The 23,866-nt window shown below is 52.9% G+C and overlaps 1 protein-coding gene across 3 annotated transcripts; it reads left to right on the top strand.

Annotated features, from left to right (window-relative positions):
• The first annotated feature begins 41 nt into the window (after positions 1-41).
• Rcn2 (reticulocalbin 2) lies at positions 42-23,231 on the top strand. Of its 3 annotated transcripts, XM_048329543.1 has the most exons (8): positions 42-359; positions 717-822; positions 4,813-5,009; positions 10,036-10,149; positions 13,145-13,241; positions 15,248-15,390; positions 16,267-16,430; positions 23,201-23,231. In XM_048329543.1, the coding sequence occupies exons 1-7, from the start codon at positions 207-209 to the stop codon at positions 16,417-16,419; spliced, it is 963 nt and encodes a 320-aa protein (XP_048185500.1). In that variant the 5' UTR covers positions 42-206; the 3' UTR covers positions 16,420-16,430; positions 23,201-23,231. The 3 variants fall into 3 exon arrangements, with proteins under 3 accessions (XP_048185500.1, XP_048185501.1, XP_048185499.1); XM_048329544.1 differs by lacking the exon at positions 23,201-23,231 and having other exon boundaries at positions 10,048-10,149; positions 16,267-17,101; XM_048329542.1 differs by lacking the exon at positions 23,201-23,231 and having other exon boundaries at positions 16,267-17,101.
• Positions 23,232-23,866: the final 635 nt, after the last annotated feature.

The raw sequence follows: 23,866 nt of genomic DNA, 5'->3' as shown, positions 1-23,866 counted from the left end.
ATAAACCGGCGCCCGGCGCGCCTCCGCAACGCAGTGGACGTTGGTGCCCCGTGGGCTGCGCCGCCCTTCCGCCCCGCGGCGTCCTCGGCCTCTGGCGTCCGCGGCGCCGCCCCTCCGTGACCGCCGGCCGGGCCGGGCCGCGCCGCCCGCGGGCCCCGCCCGCCTCTCCCCGCCACCCGTCCTCGGCTCGGCGGCGGGCCGCCGCCATGCGGCCGGCTCCCGGGCCCTCGGCGCTGGCGCTGGCCGCGATGCTGCTGCTGAGCGCCGCGGCGGCCGGCGCGGGCCAGGCCGAGGAGCTGCACTACCCGCAGGGCGAGCACCGCGCCGACTACGACCGCGAGGCGCTGCTGGGCGTCCAGGTGGGCGGCCGGGCCGGGGCCCGCCGCGGGCTTTGTCCCGGGACAAAGCGGGGCGGCCTCGCGAGGCCCGGCCGGAGCGGCCTGACAATGGGGCCGGCCGCGCTCTCGCTGCCCCCTCCCCCCCTCCCCCTCCCCCCCTCCGGGGAGACCCCGGGCCTGTGAAGCCCGCGGAGCTAGCGAGCCTGGGCGGGGCGCCTTCCCTTCCCTCCGCCGGGGTGGGGTGGCGTGGGGTGGGGGCCGGGCCTTAGAGTGAGAGGGGTCACCCCGAAAGTGTTAGGGTGCAGCGGGCACCTCTGCCCGTGCCCACTCGAGGGAGTAATGCGTGGCGCTCTTGTCTACCGTACCCCCACCCCAAAGGAAGACGTCGATGAGTACGTCAAACTCGGCCCCGAAGAGCAGCAGAAAAGACTGCAGGCCATCATAAGGAAAATTGACTCGGACTCGGATGGCTTTCTCACCGAAGGTGAGGAAAGAGAGGTCTGGGGCACGAGGTGAACATTTAAGCAGGGGTGTATGTCAAATGCAGATTCTTTTTTTTTTTTTTAGGTAGACCAACACGTTAGAGGGTGGAGGGACCGTGACATCAGGCAGGCTTTATACCTGAAAGTACTGATCCAAGTACAACTGGTTTTCTCCAGTAAAATAGAACCCTCATGGATCCTGTAGTTTACATGTGCAAGTCATAGCTTGAGACACCCTCCTCCTTACATACCTTCTGGGAATGCAGCTGGAAAATTTCATCTTAGAAATAAGGCATCCAGTTGTTCATTGTCCCTTTGATAGGTACTTGGTTAGGATCTTAAGAATTGGTGCTTTAAAAAAAAAAAAAAAAGCAAGCAAGTAGAAAAAGACCTGTCCTCCATGAATACTGTAGATTGTAACAACAGGAGTGGTTATAGGCCAGACACTGGTGGCTCATGCCTGTAATCCTAGGTACTCAGGAGGCCGAGATCTTAGTGAGGATGGAGGTTTGAAGCCAGGCTGAGCAGGAAAGTCAGTGAGGTTCTTATCTCCAATAAATAGAAAAGGCCAGAAGTGGTGCTGTGGCTGAAGTAGTAGAGTGCTAATCTTGAGTAAAAGCAGCTCAAGGACAGTGCCATGAGCTCAAGCCCCAGAACTGGCAAAAAAAAGAGACGATAAGAGCTTTAGAACCATCTTGTCCATCTCTGTAAATGAAATAAACCCAGAGAGGTAAGTCCCACCCCCACCCCCCAAATATATAGCGAAGCCAGGACTAGAATCCAGATAATTCTACTGTTAATTCAGGTGTGTGTGTGTGTGTGTGTCTGTGGTGTTTGTTTTATTTTGCCAGTCTGGGGCTTGAGCTGTTTCTGAGCTTTTTTCTGCTCAAGGTTAGCACTCTACCATTCCAGTGGCAGTACCACACCAAAGCTCCACTTCCAGCTTTCTGGGGGCTTATTGGAGTCTCAGACTTTGCTGCTCAGACTGGCTTCAAACCACAGTCCTCGATCTCAGCCTCCTCAGTAGCTAGGATTACAGGTGTGAGCCACCAGCACATGCAAACTCAGTTTTAATCTCCTCAGTTAAAAAATAAAAAGTTTGGGCTGGGAATATGGCCTAGTGGTAAGAGTGCTTGCCTCGCATACATGAAGCACTGGGTTCAATTCCTCAGCACCACATACATAGAAAAAAGCCAGAAGTGGCGCTGTGGCTCAAGTGGCAGAGTGCTAGCCTTGAGCAAAACCAGGGACAGTGCTCAGGCCCTGAGTTCAACCTCCAGGACAGGCAAAAAAAAAAGGTTTCAATAGGTTCATGAGTCAGAAGTGAAATAGTGATATATACAGATTATTAAAAGAATGTTGTAAGTGGCAACTGCCTCTTATTTAGTTCAAGTGATGAACCCAACCAGCTTTCTAAGTTGAACTTCTAAAGATGCAGGTTATAGTGGTAAAGTACTCGCCTTGTATACATGAAGCCCTGGGTTCGATTCCTCAGCACCACATAGATAGAAAAAGCCGGAAGTGGCGCTGTGGCTCAAGTGGCAGAGTGCTAGCCTTGAGCAAAAACAAAGCCAGGGACAGTGCTCAGGCCCTGAGTTCAAGCTCCAGGACTGGGGAAAAAAAATGCAGGTTATTGTTGTGACTTAAGTTAGCTGTCTTGCTATAACACTCATTTTAAAATGTTGCTTAGCATTTCTGGTGAGAGAATTGTAAGCTGAGAAGGTTGAGATGTGCTATCAATGAATTAGAAGTGTCCTTAAGAATATTAAAATTTTATTCCTGATACTTAAGCCACAGAAACCTTTGAACTGTCATTCAGTATAAGAATTGGTCCACCTTACAAGTAAACAGAATGAGCAGATGAGAACACAAGTGTGAAAAGGTAAACTACCCCTCCTTACAGTAAAGCTTTAAGTGTAAGACTGTTTCTGATCTGTCCAATCTCTATTATCTATGCCACAACTATGTCTTTAAATTAAGACTTGATATCTTTAAGACTTTGTGTGGTGCTCAAGAAAACCCACAATCTGGGCTGGGAATATGGCCTAGTGGCGAGTGAGCTTGACTTGTATACATGAAGCCCTGGGTTCAATTCCCCAGCACCACATATATAGAAAACGGCCAGAAGTGGTGCTGTGGCTCAAGTGGCAGAGTGCTAGCCTTGAGCAAAAAGAAGCCAGGGACAGTGCTCAGGCCCTGAGTCCAAGGCCCAGGACTGGCAAAAGAAAAAAAAAAAAGAAGAATAAAAAAAAGAAAACCCACAGTCTACGTGAGGATCGGTAATAAAATTCTGATTTGTACATGGAGGGCCAGGACTAGGTTCAGGTTCTTGAAAAGTAGAGGTTCGTAACAACACCTAGTGCTACACACCTGTAGTCTCAACTGCTCTGGAGACTGAGGCAAGAGGAAAAAAGTAGAGGTTTTTGAGAAACCCAGGGCTTTGAAGTCAAGTGTAGGTGTGAATCTGGACTCTGCTACATTTTCTCTTTCAGACATTGGACCTCAGTTCTCTGAACTGTGAAAGAGTGATGAGTACAGTTGCCTCATTGGGAAGATTAGAGACAGATTAGAGTCCCTGATAGGTAGGAGTTGTTCAATGTGTGGTTGCGTAATAATTATTGTGCCCTGGTTAGAGTTGCAGGAGAGAGAAATTGTCTTTGTGTTTCTGTTTACCAGACTTTTTCCAAACCAGCAGAGATGGCCCAGGGAGTTTTTGTTGTTGTATTTTGTCATGAGGCTTGAACTCGGGCCCAGGTACTGTCAAGGCGAGCACTCTATCATTTTGAGCCACAGCTCCACTTCTGGCTTTTAAGTGGTTAATTGGAGATAAGAGTCTCACGGACTTTACTGCCCAAGCTGCCTTCAAACTGCAATCCTTAGATCTGAGCCTCCTGAGCAGGTGGAATTACAGGCGTGAGCCATTAGCGCCCAACTCCAGCCAGTCTTAAACCAGCAGCACCTTACCTTTAGCCTAAACACTATAATCATGCACTCCTTGAAAGTGTTATCTCTCCCCCCCCCCCCCGTTTTCTGTAATGCAGTAGTCAGTACCACAATGAAGAGGTTTTAGGAGTTAATCTGAAAGAAGGCCTTTGAGAGTTAGGAACTTTGTTCTCATTACCTCAGGTACTGAGGTTAGGACAGCTATTGCAAGAAGCGCATGAGTAATAGTTGCTTGCTGAGTGCCAGTGGCTACTCAGGAGGCTGGGACCTGAGGATTGCAGTTCAAAGCCAGCCTGAGCAGGAAAGTTCATGAGACTCTTCCTTCTAGTTAACAACCAAAAAGCCCGGAGTGGCTTAAGTGACAGACTGCTCAGACACAGCACCCAGGCCCTGAGTTCCAGTTCCAGGACTCAAACCCGAAATAAATAAAAGTAATAATAATTGCTACTTACAACCTTGTGAGATTTTTCTCTTGATATTTTATCTTATGTCATGTTTAAAGAGAATACACTGTAACAGTATTTCTCAAACTTCACTCTCTGAATACCTTTTCATAGCTTAATCTATGTCTACTTACCACCTATTATTTCCTTAATACATATTGCTCCAGCCAGGCATGGTGGCGCCTGCCTGTAATCCCACCACTGGGGGGAGGGAGGGAGGAAAAGCTCAGGTGTGACATCAGCCTTGGCTACATAACAAGACATTCTCTCAGAAAAAGCCAGAAGAGGCACTGTGGCTCAAGTGGTAGAGCGCTCTCCTTGAGCAAAAAGAGCAGCTCGGGGACAGTGCCCAGGCCCTGAGTTCAAACCACAGGAAAGTAAGGTGCAGTTTGGGCCAGTTGGTAATTCATTCTGCCAGCACCAAACCAGGCACTTGCTATGCGTGTTGTGCTATGCAGGACTCCAGGCTTATCACCCCCCCCCCCATCTTGCCCAGTACTGCCAACAGGGGGCAGGGTGTTGCTTGTCTTCCTGAGAAGGTTTTGAGCCCCATTCCCCTAGTGAGAATTGCTGCCGACAGTCACGTGTCCTGGGGAATTCCCATAGGTGAACTCAGCCAGTGGATTCAGATGTCTTTCAAGCACTATGCCATGCAGGAAGCCAAACAGCAGTTTGTGGAATACGATAAAAACCGCGACGGGACTGTGACCTGGGACGAGTACAACATTCAGATGTACGACCGAGTGATTGACTTCGACGACAACATGGCCCTGGACGACGCGGAGGAGGAGTCCTTTAGACAGGTGAGCGCGGGCCACTTGGGTTCCGTCCCGTCCTGAGCACGGGTGGGCCCTGGCCCGGACAGGCCGCCGTACTCCCCGCCTAGGCCCCGGCTCCGCTCCACTGCTCCTTTGCTGTCGTCCGTGGCAGCCCAGCCCAGGACTCCTACTCAGACCTCTGTTCCCCACTGTCCACAGTGGCTTCTAAAAATGTTGTACATCTTAATCTTACTGTTTAATTTTGTTGTTGCTGTTGGTGGTGGTGGTGGGGCTTAAACTCAGGGCCTGGGCACTGCGCCCCTGAGGTCTTTCACTTAAGACTAGTGCTTTGAGTCGCTTGAAGTTTTCTGGGTTCATTAGATTCATGATATTCTCACAGATTTTCCTACCCCGGCTGGCTTTGAACTGTAATTCTCAGATCTCAGCCTCCTGAGTAGCTAGAACTGCAGGCATGAGCCACCAGCACCCAGCGTTTTTTGTTTTTGTTTTTTTGGGTGTGTTTGGTTTTTTTTTTTGCCAGTCCTGGGGCTTGAACCCAGGGCCTGGGTACTGTCTCTAAGTGTTCTGTTGAGACTAGCATTCTATCACTTGGGAGCTACACCTTCACTTCCTCACTACATGATTTTTATCAAGATTCAGTTATCAGTTTTGTATCATCTGTTCGGAAGGCTCTGTTGGCATATCCTCATTGGAAAAAAAAAAGCAAAACTAGTTTTATATGAAATAACTTACTTGCAGAAAAATTTAATTGTGGTACTATAAACAAAAAATGTAATGCTTGAGCTATTTTTAAATTCAGTGGTACCAAGTATACCCATCGGATTATGCAACCAGTCTTTAATGCCCTTAGTTTTGCAGAACCGAACCCTGTACCTGATCTGCGCACTAAACAGCAGCTCCCTTCCCACGGTCCTCCCCCAGGCTGGCCGGCTCCGCGTGTGTCTGCCCCGACTGCCAGGCACCTTACCAAACAAGGGCGGGGCAGTGCCGGGCTCTGTGACTGGCTCACTTCACTTCCCATGCCATCCTCAGCCCTTTCCCGAGGTGTGGCCTGCGCCTGAAGAAAGCCGGGTGATACCCTGTAGTGGGTGTGCTTGAGTGTCACATGTCATTGATGCATTCCCCACCAGCACTTGCCACGGCTATGGGAACTAGCTCAGTGAACCTGGTGCTCAGATCCCACTTTTACTTCCTGCTTTCACATCTTTTGGGCACATGCCCAGAAATGAGATTGTTGGTTTGAATTCATGGGTGTTTTTTTGTTTTGTTTTGCTTATTTTTGTTGCCAGTCCTGGGGCTTGGATATGCTGTTCCTAAGCTTTTTTGCTCAAGGCTAGCACTCTGCCACTTGAGCCACAGCGCCCCTTCTGGCCATTTTCTATGTATGTGGTGCTGGGGAATCGAACCCAGGGCTTCATGCATGCTAGGCAAGCTCTCTACCACTAAGCCACATTCCCAGCCCCGTGATATAATAATTTTAACCTTTTTTGTTGCGCGTGCGCGTGCGTGTGCATGTGCGTGCGCCTCTCCTGAGGCTTGAACTCAGAGCCTGGGTTCTGTCCTTGAACCTTTTTTGCTCAAGGTTAGCACTCTACCACTTGAGCCACAGCTCCATTTTCAGCCTTTTTTTTGTTGTTGTTATTAATTGGAGATAAGAGTCTCACAGACTTTGCTTCACAGGCTGACTTTGAACCATGATCCTCAGATCTCAGCCTCCTCAGTAGCTAGGTCTATAAGCAGGAATCACCAGTACCCAACAAGACTCACCTTTTGTTTGGTTTTGTTTTTTGTTGCCAGTCCTGGGACTTGAACTCAGGGCCTCAGCACTGTCACTGGCCTCTTGTTTGCTCAAGGCTAGCACTCTGCCACTTGAGCCACAGCACTTGCTCTGGCCTTTTCTATATATATAGTGCTGAGGAATCGAACCCAGGGCTTCATGTATACTAGGCCATATTCCCAGCCCCAAGACTCACCTTTTAAGAAAGAATTAGGCAACTGCTAGTATTCTAAAGGGAATGTGTACGCAAATTAACACCTTCCCCCAGGCATCCCATTGGTGGTTATTTGACAGCCCAGAAATGTCTGCTTCACAAGCCTGGTGGTCATAGATATAATTTTTTACATGCAACTAACTTACGTAACATATATAATTAGTATTTACAATCTAATTTTTTAAGCAATAAAGAGGATTTAAACTCTGGCCTTGAGCTTGGGAGGAAGACGCTCTACCATAGAGCCCCGTACTACCAGCCCTGACATACGTACTTGTTAGTTCAACTCATTACCTGAATTTTGCCTTCTTTTACTAAGTTTCCATGTGGGCAGTTTGGAGTAGTGACTCTGTGGGCTTTCCTGGCCAGAGTCGAGCACTCTAACCTCTAAGGTGAGCTACTAAGTGTGCATGTGCAGGTAGTAATGACTTAGGTAGGGTAGGGCCTGGCTTCTTCCTGTGCTGATCTGAATCGGAAGGCTAGATGTGGGTGCTGAGGTCACAGTTCCTTCCTGTGCAATCACAATTTTGCTCCATTTGTTTCTTTTACAGGACAGACAAGTGACTAGCACTTTGTGTTTTATTACTTGGTGCCTTAGCTTCTGCTAGAACACAAGGGTTTTGCGCACAGGCAGAAGTAAGAGTGTACAAGTGTGAAACCCACACAGCTTTGTTGTTGCTGATTTTTGTTTTAGTTTTTGACTTGTTTCAAAATCAAAGATTATTGAAGTGCATTTGCTTTTAAATTTGTTCAAATGGAAATGAAATGTGAATCAGAAAATACTACCTTGCCTCTTCCCTTTTTTTTCTTTCAGAAATTTCAATTTGTTGAAAGAGACTCTTTCTTTCCATAGGCTGATCTGGCCAAATTTGGCTCCCCCTGTTGGAACGTGGGCCTTTTGGCTTGGTGGTGAAAGGTCCTTTCATAAGGGGATCGCAGCCCTGACTCGTGAATAGTGACTTGTTCAGAAAGGACTTGATGCACCACAGAGCACTTCATGTGGTATTTCTGCTTTTCCCCCAGGTTACACTTGAACATAAAATGCAAAGTATTAAGTCTAGAGTATTTGAAACTGCAAAACAAAACATTCTTATAAAAAGCATAAAGCAAGGCTGGGATGGAGCTCAGTGACGAAGCACTTGCCTAGCAACTGCAATGTCCTGGGTTCGATCCCCAGTACCAAAAAAGGAAAGACCAAAAAAAAAAGTATAAAAAAGAAAACAGCAGCTGTTGTTTGGGAACAAAGCATGTTTTCTCCTCTGGGGTAACTGGGTGAGAGGACTCAGCTGGCCGAGTATGGACAAGTAAAACCTCCGCTGAGTGTCGGCAGTAGTAAAGAGCTGGTGTGTGAGTCAGTAACTGCTGCCTGACCTGTTATCCCAACAAAGCTAGAGAGTGTTTCTTGTCATTAGTGAAGTACCTAAATTACTAGCTTCCAAAATATCCAAGCTGTGCTTTGAAAAAAGGGAGGCTGAGTGTTTATCTACTCTCACCATAGGACCTACTTAGGCTTTCCATGCAATTATTTCTGAATATACACAGTTAGCACTTGAAAGAGTACGGTGGCTCACGCTTGTAATCCTAGCTACTCAGGAGGCTAAGATCTTAGGATCAAAGCTAGCCCCAGGCCCTGAATTCAAACCCCAGAATTGACACTAGGAAAAAAAAAAGGAAAAAGAAAGAGGGGGCTGGGAATATGGCCTAATGGCAAGAGTGCTTGCCTCATATACCTGAAGCCCTGGGTTCGATTCCTCAGCACCACATAATAGAAAAGGCCAGAAGTGGCGCTGTGGCTCAAGTGGCAGAGTGCTAGCCTTGAGCAAAAAGAAGCCAGGGACAGTGCTCAGGCCCTGAGTCCAAGGCCCAGGCCTGGCAAAAAAACAAACAAAACAACAACAAAAAATAGAGTAGGCTTCCAAATATTGGGAATCTATTCTAATCATGTGAGATTCTCATTATAAAAGGACTATTCTTTTGTAACATATTTTTGAAAAATCATTTCAAACCCTGCCCCCCCCAATAAAACAACCCAACTCTGTAGAGTAACATGACACATGACGTAAACTTCCTGTCTGGCAATTCCCCAGTTAATAAGTATTCTTGAAGGAGATGGGGCCCAAGTTTATGAGGCAAGCACTCTACCACTAGGCCATATTCCCAGCTCCAGGGGGCCCAAGTTTAATACATTTCAATAAGCTGTATTTTGACTTTTATCAAGTCATTTAATCTGTCAATTATGTAACATCTATTTGTTTATGGTTTACTAAGATGTCATCTTGCTGAGTTGCCGTGGCTGGCCTTGAACTTAAAGTCCTACTCCCTCATTCTCCAGAGTACTGGACTTCTAGGCATGTTCCTTTACACCCAGCCAACATGTATAAAATACTCTGAATTTCCAGTTTACTAATTACATGATGGCATTGTCAGGCCAATTGCTTAGTAGAGATTTTTTACCCTAACTTTACAGATGAGGAAATAAGAGGTTTAGCAGTTTTCCCTGAATACCACAGCTACTGAGTGTCCTTGTTGGAATTTAGACGGTAGCATTTTTGTGTCTGTGTAACCTTTAATAAATAGCTAATAGGGCTGGGGATATGGCCTAGTGGCAAAGAGTGCTTGTCTCCTATACATGAGGCCCTGGGTTCAATTCCCCAGCACCACATAGACAGAAAACGGCCAGAAGTGGCGCTGTGGCTCAAGAGGCAGAGTGCTAGCCTTGAGCAAAAAGAAGCCAGGGACAGTGCTCAGGCCCTGAGTCCAAGGCCCAGGACTGGCAAAAAAATAAATAAATAAATAAATAAATAAATATAAATAGCTAATTATTTGCTCAGTGTCCCTTTAGAACAATGTTGTAAAGAAATAAAATCATGAGGTATTGCAGGGGGAGTTCTAGTTGTTGAACCGAGGGCCTTGGGCTTGCTAGGCAAGTGATCTGCTATTCCAGTCACACCCCTGACTGCAAGAGTATATTTTAAATATCACCTGGGTTGTGGTTTCAAAGTATTTTTGATATTATGCTGAGGGTTTTCTCTGTGTTCAAACTTTTTTAATTTTCAAAGCTTCATTTAAAGGACAAGAAGCGGTTTGAAAAAGCTAACCAGGATTCCAGCCCTGGTTTGAGCCTTGAAGAATTCATTGCTTTTGAGCATCCCGAAGAAGTTGACTACATGACGGTAAGGAGCAAAGAGGTTGAGGATTACTGTTAAGTCATTCACGTGACTGTCTGGCCAGTCAGGTCTGTCATCCCAGCTACTCAGGAGGCTGAGCTCTGAAGGTGAGGGTTCAAAGCCAGCCCAGTCAAGGAAGGCCTGTGAGACTCTCGTCTCCAGTTAACCACAAAAAGCTGGGCGTGCTGTGGCTCAAGTGGTGAAGTGCTAACCTTGAACAGAGTAGCTCAGGAAAAGCACCCAAACCCCAAGTTCAAGCCCCAGGATTGGCACCCAAGGGGAAAAACAGGCCTGGTCAGAACAAGTTGCCCTGAGTGAGAAGGCAGCAGTTCCGGTTTGCTCCTCGCTCGGCGGTGAGAGAGAGGCGGTCCTCAGCATCACCTCGCTGGTTGCTGGGGGCTCCTGTTGCTCTCTTGGCACAGGAGACATGACCTAGTTTTGCTGGCCATGATTTAGGTGCCAAAAGTTAGGTTGGGCCAGGCTAACAGGGTTCTAGAAGGCAGGCGGTGGGTGCCGGGCCTTGGCTTGCTGGCGAGCAGGGGGAGGGGGGGCTGGAAGTTCTGCGTGGCGTGATCCTGAGGGGCCCTGCCCGGGGCAGCACTCGCAAGGAAACAGGCGCGGGAGGCTGGTTACTCACTCGCATGAAGAAACTAAGATGGGCTGGGCGCCAGTGGCCCACACCGGCCGCCCCAGCTACTCAGGAGGCCGAGGTCGGAGGTCACAGTCTGAAGCCAGCCCGGGCAGAAGAGTCGGTGAGACCTAACTCCAGTAAACTACTCAGGAAAAGCCGGAAGTGGGGCTGTGGATCACACGGTAGCCCTCTAGCCTTGAGCCCAGAGGTGCGCAGGCATACTGCCCAGGCCCTGAGTTCAAGCCCCAGGACCAGCATAGAAAGCAACGGGTGACCCTGTTGGGGTTTGGAGTTGTTTGTGTTTTGGCTCTGGGCTTTGTGGCTGGGCCATACATGTGCAAGGCAGGCTCCACCACTGAGCCGTGCCTCCAGCTTTTTTCCTCTAGCCTTTGTCTGGGCCAGGCAGTCATGGGCCATGATCCTGTTACCTGTGCCTCCCCGTGCCTGGGGTGATGGGTGTGTGCTGTCACACCCACGCATTTGAGAGGGCATCTCCTTCGAGTTTTTGCCAGGTCTGACCTTGAACAGCCACCCTCCTGACCTCTGCCTCCAAATAGCTGGGATTCCAGGGATGAGCCACTGGACTCGGTTCCAAACCCTTTTAACCATGGCAGCATTAAGGAAATAAGTCCACTTTTTCCCAAGAGAGTTACTTGAATGAAAAAAGAATCATTTCACAGTGGTCCTTAAATATTACTGGACCACAGAGTCCCTTAAAAGTGTGGTGGGGCTGGGAGTGTGGCTTAGTGGTAGAGTGCTCACCTAATATGCATGAAGCCCTGGGTTCCATTCCTCAGCACCACATATACAGAAAAGGCCAGAAGCGGCGCTGTGGCTCAGGTGGCAGAGTGCTAGCCTTGAGCAAAAGGAAGCCAGGGACAGCGCTCAGGCCCTGAGTCCAAGGCCCAGGACTGGCAAAAAGAAAAAAAAAAGTGGTGAAACTGGATTCTGACCCAGACAAGTTATATGTGTTTATCACCCAGTGTGTATTGGATTGTAATTTTAAGGAGAGTCACTTGATCATTTCTCTGAAACTAATTTTTGGGCCCTTGGATTGACGCGTTGTATGTATCAAGTGTAAATCTTGATTTAAGCAGAGCGCGGGAACGCTGTGTTACAGATGGAGCTCCCGGGTGTGTCTGGAACGGGAGGCTTGAGGATGGTCTTCACTGCATTTGGGGTGCGAAGGTCCCGACTGAGATGTGGGGGGGCCAGCTGAGCAGGAAGGGGCGGGCGGTGAGGATGACTCAGTGTCATCCCCGAGGGAGCCGGAGGCGCGGGAGAGGCGGAGCTGAGGTGCACCAGGCTGGGAAGCCGGGTGAAAGGAGCCGCGTAGACGAGGGGATTGAAGGGCACGCGCAGTGCCGGCCGCCACCGCGCTGTCCCGAGGCTGCCGTCGGGAAGGATGGGAGAGCGTCGGCGGAGTCTGGGGGAGGCCCCGGTCCAGTGAGCCAGGAAAGAAGAGGTGGGAGTGGGAGGCGCTGCGCAGCCAGGGCCCGCGCCAGATACCGCGCCAGATACCGCGCCAGATACCGCGCCAGATACCGCGCCAGATACCGCGCCAGATACCGCGGTTAGGCTTCTGTTCTGCACCCTCCGGGCTGGCGGGTCCAGGAAAGAGGCGACGCGGCTCGGGCTGTGATGGCGGGGTTGGGCTTGGAAGAGGGCGGAGCTGCCAAGTGGAGTCGGGCGGAGGCTTGAGGCGCTGGCCTTGCAGCCCCGAGGAAAAGCTCTGCTCTGGGTGGAGGTGGGAGACAGCTGACTGCTAGATGGAGAAAGCGAGAGAGGAAGACAGGGCTTTTCTGGGGGGGGTGCAGGAGAGGGGCCTGCCTGGGGAGACTGAGCGGCGTTCTGAGGGCTTTTCTGGGGGGGGGGTGCAGGAGAGGGGCCTGCCTGGGGAGACTGAGCGGAGTTCTGAGGGCTTTTCTGGGGGGGGTGCAGGAGAGGGGCCTGCCTGGGGAGACTGAGCGGCGTTCCTGAGCCAGCAGTACCCAGGAGTGCCATTTAAAGCTCGTTCCCCGGTTACCACAGTTGTTCTTCCAGTGTGGACACCGCAGCCATGCTCCTGAAGGAATTCTGTAATAGGATGGATTCAGGGGCGGGGGCAGGGATGCTGGTCCTGGGCTTTTGAACCCCGATCCAATCCCTGAGGTTCTTCTGCTCAAAGCTAGGGCTCTGCCACTTGGCAGCTCTGCTTTGCGCTTTTGGGGTAGTTTATTGGAGATACGAGCTTCATGGGTTTTTTTCCTGCCTGGGCTGGCTTCAGTGCACAGTCCTCGGCTCTCGGCCTCCTGAGCAGCTGGGATGACAGGCGTGAGCCAACAGTGATTTCGTGACTAAGCTTTTCTTGTCTTAATGTACGTGCTACAGGAGTTCGTCATTCAGGAAGCTTTAGAAGAACACGATAAAAACGGTGATGGATTCGTCAGTTTAGAAGAATTTCTTGGTGATTACAGACGGGATCCAAGTAAGTCACCTGGGGTGAGACACTGGAGATGGAGGAAAGGCTGGCAAGGGTCCTTTCTCACTGAGCTCTGACGGGAAAACAGCCACAGCCTGGCCTGGCCTCCGCTTCAGGCTAAGTCAGCGCCGGGCGGGTCCAAGCCCAGGAGTTCCGCACGCTGAGATTCTGCCTTGCTCATTCTCGTTTCCACCTTGAGGTTCATTCAGACATGTTTCTTCCTTTCCCAACCAGTGTAATGCCACTGTCCATTCAAAAGGGGAAGGAAAGTTGGGTGCTAGTGGCTCACACCTGTCATCCCAGCTACTCCAGAAGCTGAGAGCTGAGGATCGTGGTTCAAAGCCAGCTGGGGCAGGAAGGTCAGGGAGACTCAAAGCATACAAAAAACCATCCAGGTACTTATACACAATGGAATACTACATAGCGATTAGGAACGGTGAAATATTGTTATTCGCAGGGAAATGGTCAGAACTCGAACAAATAATGTGGAGTGAGACAAGCCTAGAACACAGAAAACAAAGGGGCAAGATCTCCCTGATATATGACTGTTAACAAAGGGAGACGGAGAGACAGTAGAGACCAAGTCTGTGAAACCAAAACCTGCTTGTCAAATAGTATTCCCCACAGGATTGGGGCAGCGACCCAACAGTATGTAACTAAAACCAAACAATTACTCAACATATAAAGGTCAAAAATTGACCTCTCAGGGGAATACAATAGCCCAAAAGCTATGTATGTACGTTCATATAAGACTACTGTCGACATATGGTCTAATATCGACATTGCATTTAAAGCCCTAGGCAAACTTTCTTGGGCGTGGCCACGTGGCTACTGTATATGTTCTCGGTACATCGTATATTGTATCTATGTCTACCTGACCTAGAGAAGGGATAGAAAAACAGGGCGTAAGATATCACAAGAAATGTACACACTGCCCTGCTATGTAACTACCCTTTTTGCACAACACCTTGTCAAAAAATGTGTGTTCAATTAATAAATTAATAAAAAAGAAAAAACCATCCAGAAGTGGAGCTGTGGTTCAAGTGGTAGCAAAAGAAGCACAGGGACAGTACCTAGGCCCTGAGCTCAAGCTCCAGGGCTGGTGCATGTGCACCCACACTGAAACACACAAAACAGATGGAAGATGCAATTGTAAATGGATCGCCTTACTGTGGATTTCACTTTAAAACTTCACATGCAATTACTTTGTAAAAAGTATGGTTGCCAGGGGCCAGTGGCTCACACCTGTCAGCTACTCAGGAGGCTCAGATCTGAGGATGGTGGTTCAAAGCCAGCCCCAGCCGCAGAGTCCATGAGACTGATTGCCAGTGAACCACCAGAAAACCAGAAGTGGCACTGTGGCTCAAAGTGGGAGAACGCCATCCTTGAGCTGAAGAGCTCGGAGAGTGCCCAGGCCCAGAGTTCAAGCCCACCACAGACAAAATCACACACACACACACACACACACACACACACACGGTCACATGTGCATAAAAAACTACTCAGCCCCAACTGGGACGAGCAGTAGTTAACGTGTGCTCATGTGTAATGTGTGATGCTGTGCACGTTCTTAACTGGGTTGTTTTGATTCCTGTGTGTCTGACTTTTTTGTTTTTGTTTTTTGGCCAATTCTGGGGTTTGAACTCTGGGCCTGGGCTCTGAGCTTCGTTTTGCTCATGGTGAGCGCTCTACCACTTGAGATGCTTCCGGCGTTTTTTGCATAGTTTATTGGAGATAAGAGTCTCGTGGGATTTCCTGCCTGGGCTGGCTTCGAACCCTGATCCTCCGATCTCAGCCTCCTGAGTAGCTGGGCTGACAATTGTGAGCCCCCAGTACCAGCTCCTATGTCTCTTGGAAACTAAGTTTGTATGTCTTTGAGAACTTTTTAGTTAAGTAGTTGTGTTTCAGTGTCCCTCCTGTGGGGAGTAAACTTCGCATTCCCTTCTTTATCCCTTATTGTATACATGTGCTATTCTGTATGTCACCTGTATTTGTGTGTTTTTTTTATTAAGCTGCAACTGACGATCCTGAGTGGATACTTGTTGAGAAGGACAGATTTGTGAACGACTATGACAAAGACAGTGACGGCAGGCTTGACCCCCAGGAGCTGTTGTCCTGGGTGGTCCCCAATAACCAGGGGATTGCCCAAGAGGAGGTGAGTGAGAACATTCTGCACACTTGGGTGCTTCCACACAGGGCCTTGTTAGGAAAGGGAGCTCAGTGTCTTCAGCCAAAGAAATACAGCGTGGTCATTTAGGACTGACGGTTTGTTCCCAGTTAAATCATTGTATGGTTTTATATGGTAGAGCTAGGTGTCAGGAATTCAAGCCTGTCACAAGTTGGGATCTGAGGCTCACAGTTCAAAGCCAGCCTAAGCAGAAAAACGCACAAGACCTTACCTCCAGGTATCTACCAAAAGAGCCAGAAGTGAAGCTGTGGCTCCGGTGGTAGACCGCCAGCCTTGCGCAAAGAAGCTCGGAGCCGCACCCAGGCCCTGAGCTCCAGCCTCCAGGACCAGCACACGTTGAAGAACCGATGATGCGTGGGCACAGTGGGGAACATAAAACGACAGTTTCTATCTGCCTGTGGGGCTCAAAGTGGATTTATAGTTTTACTTAATCTTGAAATTTCCTTGATTGGATTTGTGCGGAGACACAGAACCTAACAGGAATTAAGAGAGGAGGGCTGGGAATGTGGCTTAGTGGTAGAGTGCTTGCCTAGCGCGCATGAGGTCCTGGGTTCGATTCCTCAGCACCACAGACTCAGTAAAGGCCAGAAGTGGGGCTGTGGCTCAAGTGGCAGAGTGCTAGCCTTGAGCAAAGGAAGCTCAGGGACAGTGCTCAGGCCCTGAGTTCAAGGCCCAGGACTGGCCAAAAAAGAGAGGAGAGAGAGCATCAGTGCCCAGACTCAAGTCCAGAGAGACTCATAGTGATCAGTACGCTGTTGGCACACCCAAATCATGGTGGCCAAAGCACATTTTGCTGACGTGTGAAGGACTCCTTGTTCACCCTTGCACGTGGCTGTGTTCCAGGCCGCCCACCTGATTGACGAGATGGACTTGAACGGGGACAAGAAGCTGTCGGCAGAGGAGGTTCTGGAAAGCCAGGACTTGTTTCTCACCAGCGAGGCCACGGACTACGGGCGGCAGCTGCAGGACGACTACTTCTACCACGACGAGCTCTGAGCGCCGCCCGGCCGGCGCCTCCCGCCACGCCCACCAGCGCTGCCCGTGTGACCGCACACTGGCGGACCTCACACTCAGTCCAGCTCCAGCCAACAGGGTCTCCCCCGAGACTGCCACGGTGGCCCCCGGAAGAAGAACGCGGACACCTGGTGTGTGTGTGTGCGTGTGTGTGTGCGTGCGCACGTGTGCGAGTGTGCGTGAAGCTCGGCCTGGAGCCGCGTGGCCCCGCAGTCTTTCCTCACCGCCATCCGTTTAGCTCTGCCTTGTGGGACGTTTGAGTTCTTTGTCTGTACTTGAAACAGTGGGAGGGTTTTAGATGTGCTTGAACAGTATCATTCTTATTTTAGTAGTTTGTGACGCAGCTCTCCGGGTTCGCTGGGAACTAAGCAGATCTGATTGGAACTGACAGGAAGGCCAGCGTGTTTAGATTTAGCGTTTTGTTTTAAAAACCTTTAAAGGAACCTTCAAAAAACATAAACCACACGTTCATGTTGCATTTGACTTAATTTTAAAAATGGTTTCTCTAAAGGGTTCTGTCGTATGAAATAGAAGTTTATATTTTTGCATATGTATAGATAGTAATTATATTTAATGTATAACTCTAGCATTGTGGTGAGTGGCATTTGACCTTGTCTGGAGCCCTTTTCGTTTCTGGCTGATTAAAGATGAGCTCTCTTTTGTATGTTTGCTGGTGCGTCTTTTTCCATTCGGCCTCGGGCGCAGCCTGGGCTTTGCTGTGTTCCTCGTTACTTGCGTGTCCACTCCTTTATTGGGGTAGTTGGTTAGATTATTCAAGACTGCTTAGTTATTCTTGGACCTTTTTTTTTTTTTTGTCTGATCATTGCCTGACACTTGCTTTTGTTCGTCGGCTGCTGCTGTACAACCTGAGCCACACCTCTGCTTTTTTGTTGTTGTTGCCTGTTGGGGTCCAGCCTTGGCCTTGAGGGGGAAGGGCATTGGAGAGCCGCCCTTCCCCCAGCCCTGGGGAATGCAGAAGCAGGCCACAATTCTCTGTGTCCGGAACCAGAAGAACTGGCTTTGCGACCAGCCCCCCAACTTTGTCGCCACCCCATGTGCCCCCCATTCTCGCAGGCTTTTCACCCCTGGGGTGGTGCTATCCAAGTGACGTTAGCTCATGAGGGGGTCCTATGACAAGCTCGCAGCCATCGCCAGCCCTTGGTCACCCCTTCTCTCCGTCACCTCTCATATCAGCCTTTGCCCCGCCCTTATTAAATCAGATTGCTCTCGAAGCGTCTCCGAGGTCCGCGCACGCCTGGCTTTCTCCACGGGTAAGGAGGGAGGTAAAGCGATCTCGTACAGCCGCGTGCACCTGAGGTCTTTCCTGAGCCCCCCACTCCACCCTGGCCTTACCTGCGGGTCGGGTGAGCAGGGGAGAGGGTGAGAAAGGGAGCGGTTAGCGGAGAGCGGAGCCTGAATCCCCGCGCCGGGGAGGCGACCCGCGCCCGGCAGTTGCCAGTCCTGAGGCTTCAGTTCAGGGCCCGAGCGCTGTCCCTGAGCCTTGGTGCTCAAGGTTAGCGCTCTGTGCTCCTTGAGCCTCAGCGCCACGCCCAGCTTGTGGCTGGTTCGTGGGCGATGAGAGTCTCGTGGACTTTCCTGCCCCGCTGGGCTTCAACCCCAGATCCTCCGGTCTCAGCCTCCTGAGTAGTGAGATTACAGGTGAGCCACTGGCACCCGGCTGCTTATTTGCCGACGAGCTCTGTGGTGCCTGTGATTTTCCTTAGTGTGCAGCGATGCGCAGTCCTGCCCCCGCGGCGTGGCTCCTCGGGGCTCCCGTGGTCGCTGCCCCCGCGGCGTGGCTCCTCGGGGCTCCCGTGGTCGCTGCCCCCGCGGCGTGGCTCCTCGGGGCTCCCGTGGCCGCTGCCCCCGCGGCGTGGGTCCTCGGGGATCCCGTGGTCGCTGCCCCCGCGGCGTGGCCCCTCGGGGATCCCGTGGTCGCTGCCCCCGCGGCGTGGCTCCTCGGGGCTTCTGTGGTCGCTGCCCCCGCGGCGTGGCCCCTCGGGGCTCCCGTGGCCGCTGCCCCGTGGCTGTGAGGTGGGAGCTCACCATGGCTTTGATCAGCATTCCCCTCATTTTGCCTTTTTGGTTTGCAGTTTAGACCGTTGTTTCTCCAGGGTTTTTGTGTGGTGCTGTGCCTCCTCTTGCTTTGTTGGTTGTGGGCCTTGAACTCAGGACCCGGCTGCTGTCCCTGAGCTCTTTTGCTCAAGACTAGCGCTCTACCACCTGAGCCACAGCTCTGCTTGGGGCTTTTTGCTGGTTAACAGTCTTACGGGCTTTCCTGCTCACGCTGGCTCAGTCCTCAGGTCTGTCTCCTGAGTAGCTAGGGCTACGGGTGCGAGCCACCGGCGCCCGGCTGGCAGTCTGCTTCTGATTCATCCTGCGGGCTAGGAATGTGGCCCACCCTCGAATGTAGAGCCCCGGACAGTGCCCAGGCCAAAACCAGCCCCACGACTGCTGGGAACGTGCCTTCGAGGAGGAGCGCTTGCCTAGCACGCACAAAGCCCTGGGTTCGATTCCTCAGCACCACATACACAGAAAAGGCCAGAGGTGGCGCTGTGGCTCACGTGGCGGAGTGCTAGCCTTGAGCAAAGAGAAGCCAGGGACAGTGCTCAGGCCCTGAGTCCAAGACCCAGGACTGGTGGAGGGGAAGAAAAAAAAGATCTGAATTACGTTGATTCTTATCAACCATCCATTTCAAAAGACTTCAATTTTTATTAAGTTTCATTGGGCTTATTGTCCAGTAGAGCAGACTTTCTCATCAGAAAAAAAAAATACTTTCGGGCTGGGGATATAGCCTAGTGGCAAGAGTGCCTGCCTCGGATACACGAGGCCCTAGGTTCGATTCCCCAGCACCACATATACAGAAAACGGCCAGAAGCGGCGCTGTGGCTCAAGTGGCAGAGTGCTAGCCTTGAGCAAAAGAAGCCAGGGACAGTGCTCAGGCCCTGAGTCCAAGGCCCAGGACTGGCCAAAAAAAAAAAAAAAAAAAAAAATACTTTCCTTGCTTTGTAATAAAAGAGATGAAGCTTAAGTGTAGCCAATATTTATGGCTCAAGAGGCTGAGCTCTGAGAATCATGGTTCAATCAGAGCAGAAAAGTCCGTAACTCATCTTCAATTAAACATCAGAAACCAGGAAATGGAGGTGTGGCTCAAGTAGTAGAGCACCAGTCGAGTGAGAAAAGCCAAGTGACCCGTACTGAGTCAAGCCCTGGGCCGGGCGCATGCGCACGCACGTCCCGGGTGCACCCACTGGGTGCTTTTCTCACCAGGTTTCTTGCTTGAAACTCAGCCTTTAGTCTCCGCTCCCCAATGCTGCCCCTGCAGAGGCCCCTCCTAGAGCCCCAGTGGGCACAGCTTTGTAGCAGGCGGAGGGGTGACCTGAGAGGAAATCTCAAAGGGTCGGGCCTCCTTCACACCTTTAAAGAATGGGGGAAAAACAAGCTACCCAACACCCTTTCAAGTTGTTTTCAAGCCGGAAACAGCCACTCTTGGGCAGGTGTGGCTAGCCGGTTGAGTGGGAGCTGTAGGGAGGTCGCTTGACTTCCCTGAGGCCGGTTAGGTCTCCATGGGGCAGATGGCGGGGAGAAGGCTGTGTGCTCTGCCGTCGACTAGCCATGCCTGTCCCCTGGAGGAGAGACAGACAGACCGACAGACAGACCGACAGACAGACCGACATGGGCACGGGGACTTCCTGGTTCTGGAGGAACCTAGGCTTGGGGTGTGTGTGTGTGTGTGTGTGCGTGTGTGCGTGTGTGCGTGCGGGTACGCGCTGGTACTGGGGCTTGAACCGATGCCTCTGGTTCTCGCTCAGGTGACTGCAGTAGGCCACACCTCCACTCTGGCAGCTGGCTGGTTATTAGAGGTAAGGTCTCTGGGGTGTGTGTAGCTGGGCTGCTGGGACACCCCGCCCCCCCCATCTCAGCCTCCTGAGCAGCGGGTGACAGGTGTGAGCCACTGCCGCCCACCTAGCCAGACGGTGTCCAGCCTTGTTTCCCAGCGGAACTCCTTCAGGTGTGCACAACATCACAACCCCGGCCCTCTAAGCCAGATCCCAGAGGCAGGCGTCCGGGGCTCACGCACACGCCCTCCCCCCCACTGTGAGTGTGACCCGCACACTGGCGTCCGGAGTCCTGAGTGGGAGGCTGGCCCGCCCGCCACTGCCCCCCCTCCCCGCCACTGCCCCCCCCCCCGCCCACAGAGGGCACTGTTCCCCCCCCCCCCCGCCACTGGGAGGGAGAGCTTGGGACAGAGCCCCTGGTGCAGAGCTTCTGATGGCGCAGCCCCTCCCTCTCCCCCCTCCCCCCACGTTGGGGGAGGGGGAGGGCACTCAGCATCCTTCCTACCGGGGCTCTAGCCTTCCCGCTGCGTTCGCTTTCCCGCCACGTTTGCCTCTAGAAGGCGTCGGGCACCGCGGTTGGTTTGCGGGGTCCCAGCCTCTCGATGTTGGGCCGGTGGCCGTGCCCAGCCACCTACGGGCTGAGGTGCGGGAGGACGCGAAGCCTCCGCACTGCCTCCAGGGGCTCAGGGGCGTGGGCCCCAGGGCAAAGGGGCAGCCTGGCCCTTTGGGGGCCATCAGACGCCTTTCCTAGAGAGGAAACTGAGGCTCAGAGGCGGGCACTCACCCAGGGTCGCCTCTGCATTCCTGTCTCAGACGAGAACACAGATTTTGGAGACAATGTGCGCGTGCGTGCGTGCGTGTGTGCGCGCGTGCGTGCGTGCGTACACGCCAGCACTGCGGCTTGAACTCAGGGCCGAGGCTCCCCCTTAGCTTTTTCTTTCCAGTCTGGTGCGCCACCTCTGACTTCTTGCTGGCTAATTAACTATCAGAGTCTCACTGACGTTTCTGCCCCGGCTGGCTCTGAACCACCATCCTCAGACGTCAGTCTCCCGAGTAGCCAGAGGTGGCTGGGGACAGAAGCTGGAATCCCAGCCCTCCACTTAAGTTGCGACAAGAGCCTCGCGTTCCACCCCCGTTCCTGGGCAAGTACAGTGTGAGGACCACTCCCAGGCCGGTGCCTCGAGGCGGGTGCTGGTTGCTAAGTGACTGCTCCTCTTACAGTCTCACTGCACAGAGGAAGTCCCGCCTTTTGAGGAAGGAAGTCCCTCCCACGGCTCTGTACCCAGGTTGTCCAAGCCTTTAGGGGAAGAAGGGCCTAAGGCAGAGTCGCCTGGACCAAGAGGTTCTGGGTTCAGGAGCCGGGGGTGGGCCGCCTTCCGGCTTCTTCCTTTCGTTATGTATCCATTTCTTCCTATATGGGGTGAGCATCTCTCTGGGGGCCACATTCTTTCTTTTGCTTTTTGTCAGGTATGGTGCTTGAACTCAGGGCCTGTGCGCCGTCCCTGAGCTCTTTTTGCTCACGTTTCTGGTGGCTCACTGGAGATGAGAGTCCCACGGACTTTGCTGCCCGGGCTGGGTTCCAGCCTCAACCCTTCGATCCCGGGCTCCTGAGCTCTTCTCCATGACGGTGTGCGCCGCTAGCGTGCCAACCCCTTCAACAATGGCTTTTAAATAGCAGGGTATGTTTTGATGGCTGAGGCTAACCTGGGCGCTATCATTTCATGACCTACTATCTTAAATATGATCTGTGCTGTGCTATCATAGCAGCCTTCATTGCTGCCTTCTCTCCAAAGATGAAGCAGCCAGGCGAGGCGCGCAAGGCCGAGTTGAAGCCGCAGTACCGGTACAAAGACAAGGAGCTGGAGTTTCCAACGCTTCGTGCTGGAACCCTCTACACAGAGAGAGGCCTACAAAGAGAGGGGCCTGGAGGGAGGGAGGCGGGGAGAGCGAGGAGGGAGGGAGGGAGGGTCTAGAAACTTCTAGGTGATAGCCAGGCACGGATGGCTTGCGCCTGTCACCCTAGCAACAGAGGAGGCTGAGCTCTGAGGACCGCGGCTCCAAGCCAGCCTGGTCGGGAAAGTCCTGAGACGCTCCTCGCCAATGAACCACCGAAAAGCCGGAAGTGGCGCTGTGGCTCAAGTGGTGGAGCGCCAGCCTTGAGCAGAAGCAGCTCAGGGACGGCGCTCAGGCCCTGAGTTCAAGCCCCACAACCGACCAAAGAAGAGAAACTGAGGCTCTGGGGGAGGGGGGCCTGGGTGTGCCCTGGGGGGAGGGGGGCCTGGGAGTGCCCTGGGGGGAGGGGGGCCTGGGCGTGCCCTGGGGGGAGGGGGGGCCTGGGAGTGCCCTGGGGGTTGGGGGGCCTGGGCGTGCCCTGGGGGAGGGGGGGCCTGGGCGTGCCCTGGGGGGAGGGGGGGCCTGGGCGTGCCCTGGGGGGAGGGGGGCCTGGGCGTGCCCTGTGGGGAGGGGGGCCTGGGCGTGCCCTGGGGGTTGGGGGGCCTGGGCGTGCCCTGGGGGGATTGGGGGCCTGGGCGTGCCCTGGGGGGAGGGGGGCCTGGGCGTGCCCTGGGGGGAGGGGGGCCTGGGCGTGCCCTGGGGGGAGGGGGGCTGCAGGTAGGCTGCGGCCTCCAGAAGTGGGGTGCCCCAGGGAAGACAGTTGCATGACAAAGGCCCTGCGCCACTGAACTTTCAGGATGACTCAGGCAGGGAGAGGACGAGAGGAGGCCCCCGGATTGGGGGGGGGCTCCCTCCTGCAGGAAGCTCCCAGCTGCCCGGCACTGCTAGGTCTTGCAAAAGCAACCTGGCTGCCCGGGGCTGGGGGGGGGGGGGCGGGGGGGCAGGAGGAGGGAGAACTTGTCACGGGCGGAACACTCATCCATGTGCCCCTCGCTATTTCCTTCCCCGTCCTGCCAGCCACAAAGCAGCATGGCGCGGCCCGGCGGGCGGCCATCGCGGTTCGAGGTCCATCCTGGGCCCAGGAAGGGAAGCGGGTGGGGCTGCGGCGGCTGGTGGTTCAGAGCCAGCCCGGGCAGGAGAGTCCGGAGCCCCTCATCTCCAGTGAACCACCAGAGAAGCGGAAGTGCTAGCGCGCTAGGTGGAGCTGAAGCTCAGGACAGTGCCCAGGCCCCAAGTTCAAGTCCCACGGCTGACAGAAAAGGAGAAAAGGAGGAGGAAGGGGAGAAAGACCAGTGTGGAAGGCAGCTGGGAAGGGCATGCAGGGGATAGTGGGTGGAAGGCTCTAGAAGGAACACCTGAGCGACAGGGAGAGGGCAGCCAGCTGGAACTCCCCCTGCCCGTTAAGAGGCCGCCACCGAGGGCAGCGGCTCCACCTCCACTGCTGGGGCCCTCGTCCCGTGTCCCCAGGGAGAAACGAAGGCCAGGGAGGGGAGGTCGAGTCAGGGCCGTCGGAAGTGGCCGGAGACAAAGCCCCGGCCGAGGCGTGGGGGCTCCAGGTGACTTTCTTTTTTGTGCCAGTCCTGGGCTTGAACTCGGGGCCTGAGCACCGTCCCTGTCCTTTTTGCTCAAGGCTAAGCACTCTGCCACCTGAGCCACAGTGCCACTTCCGGCTTTCTCTGTGTATGTGGTGCTGGGGA

This window comes from Perognathus longimembris, chromosome 20, assembly GCF_023159225.1.
Source record: "Perognathus longimembris pacificus isolate PPM17 chromosome 20, ASM2315922v1, whole genome shotgun sequence".
Taxonomy (NCBI): Eukaryota; Metazoa; Chordata; class Mammalia; order Rodentia; family Heteromyidae; genus Perognathus; species Perognathus longimembris.
Note: the sequence above shows the minus strand (reverse complement) of the source record. Positions and strands in the feature narration are given on the sequence as shown.

What these genes read in the sequence shown, in the direction of transcription:
- Rcn2 (XM_048329543.1), top strand. Translation starts at nt 207, where the DNA reads ATGCGGCCGGCTCCCGGGCCCTCGGCGCTGGCGCTGGCCGCGATGCTG. An exon ending in AGGAGGAGTCCTTTAGACAG is followed by an intron (nt 5,010 to 10,035) that starts GTGAGCGCGGGC and finishes TAATTTTCAAAG; the next exon opens with CTTCATTTAAAGGACAAGAA. An exon ending in TGATTACAGACGGGATCCAA is followed by an intron (nt 13,242 to 15,247) that starts GTAAGTCACCTG and finishes TTTTTTATTAAG; the next exon opens with CTGCAACTGACGATCCTGAG.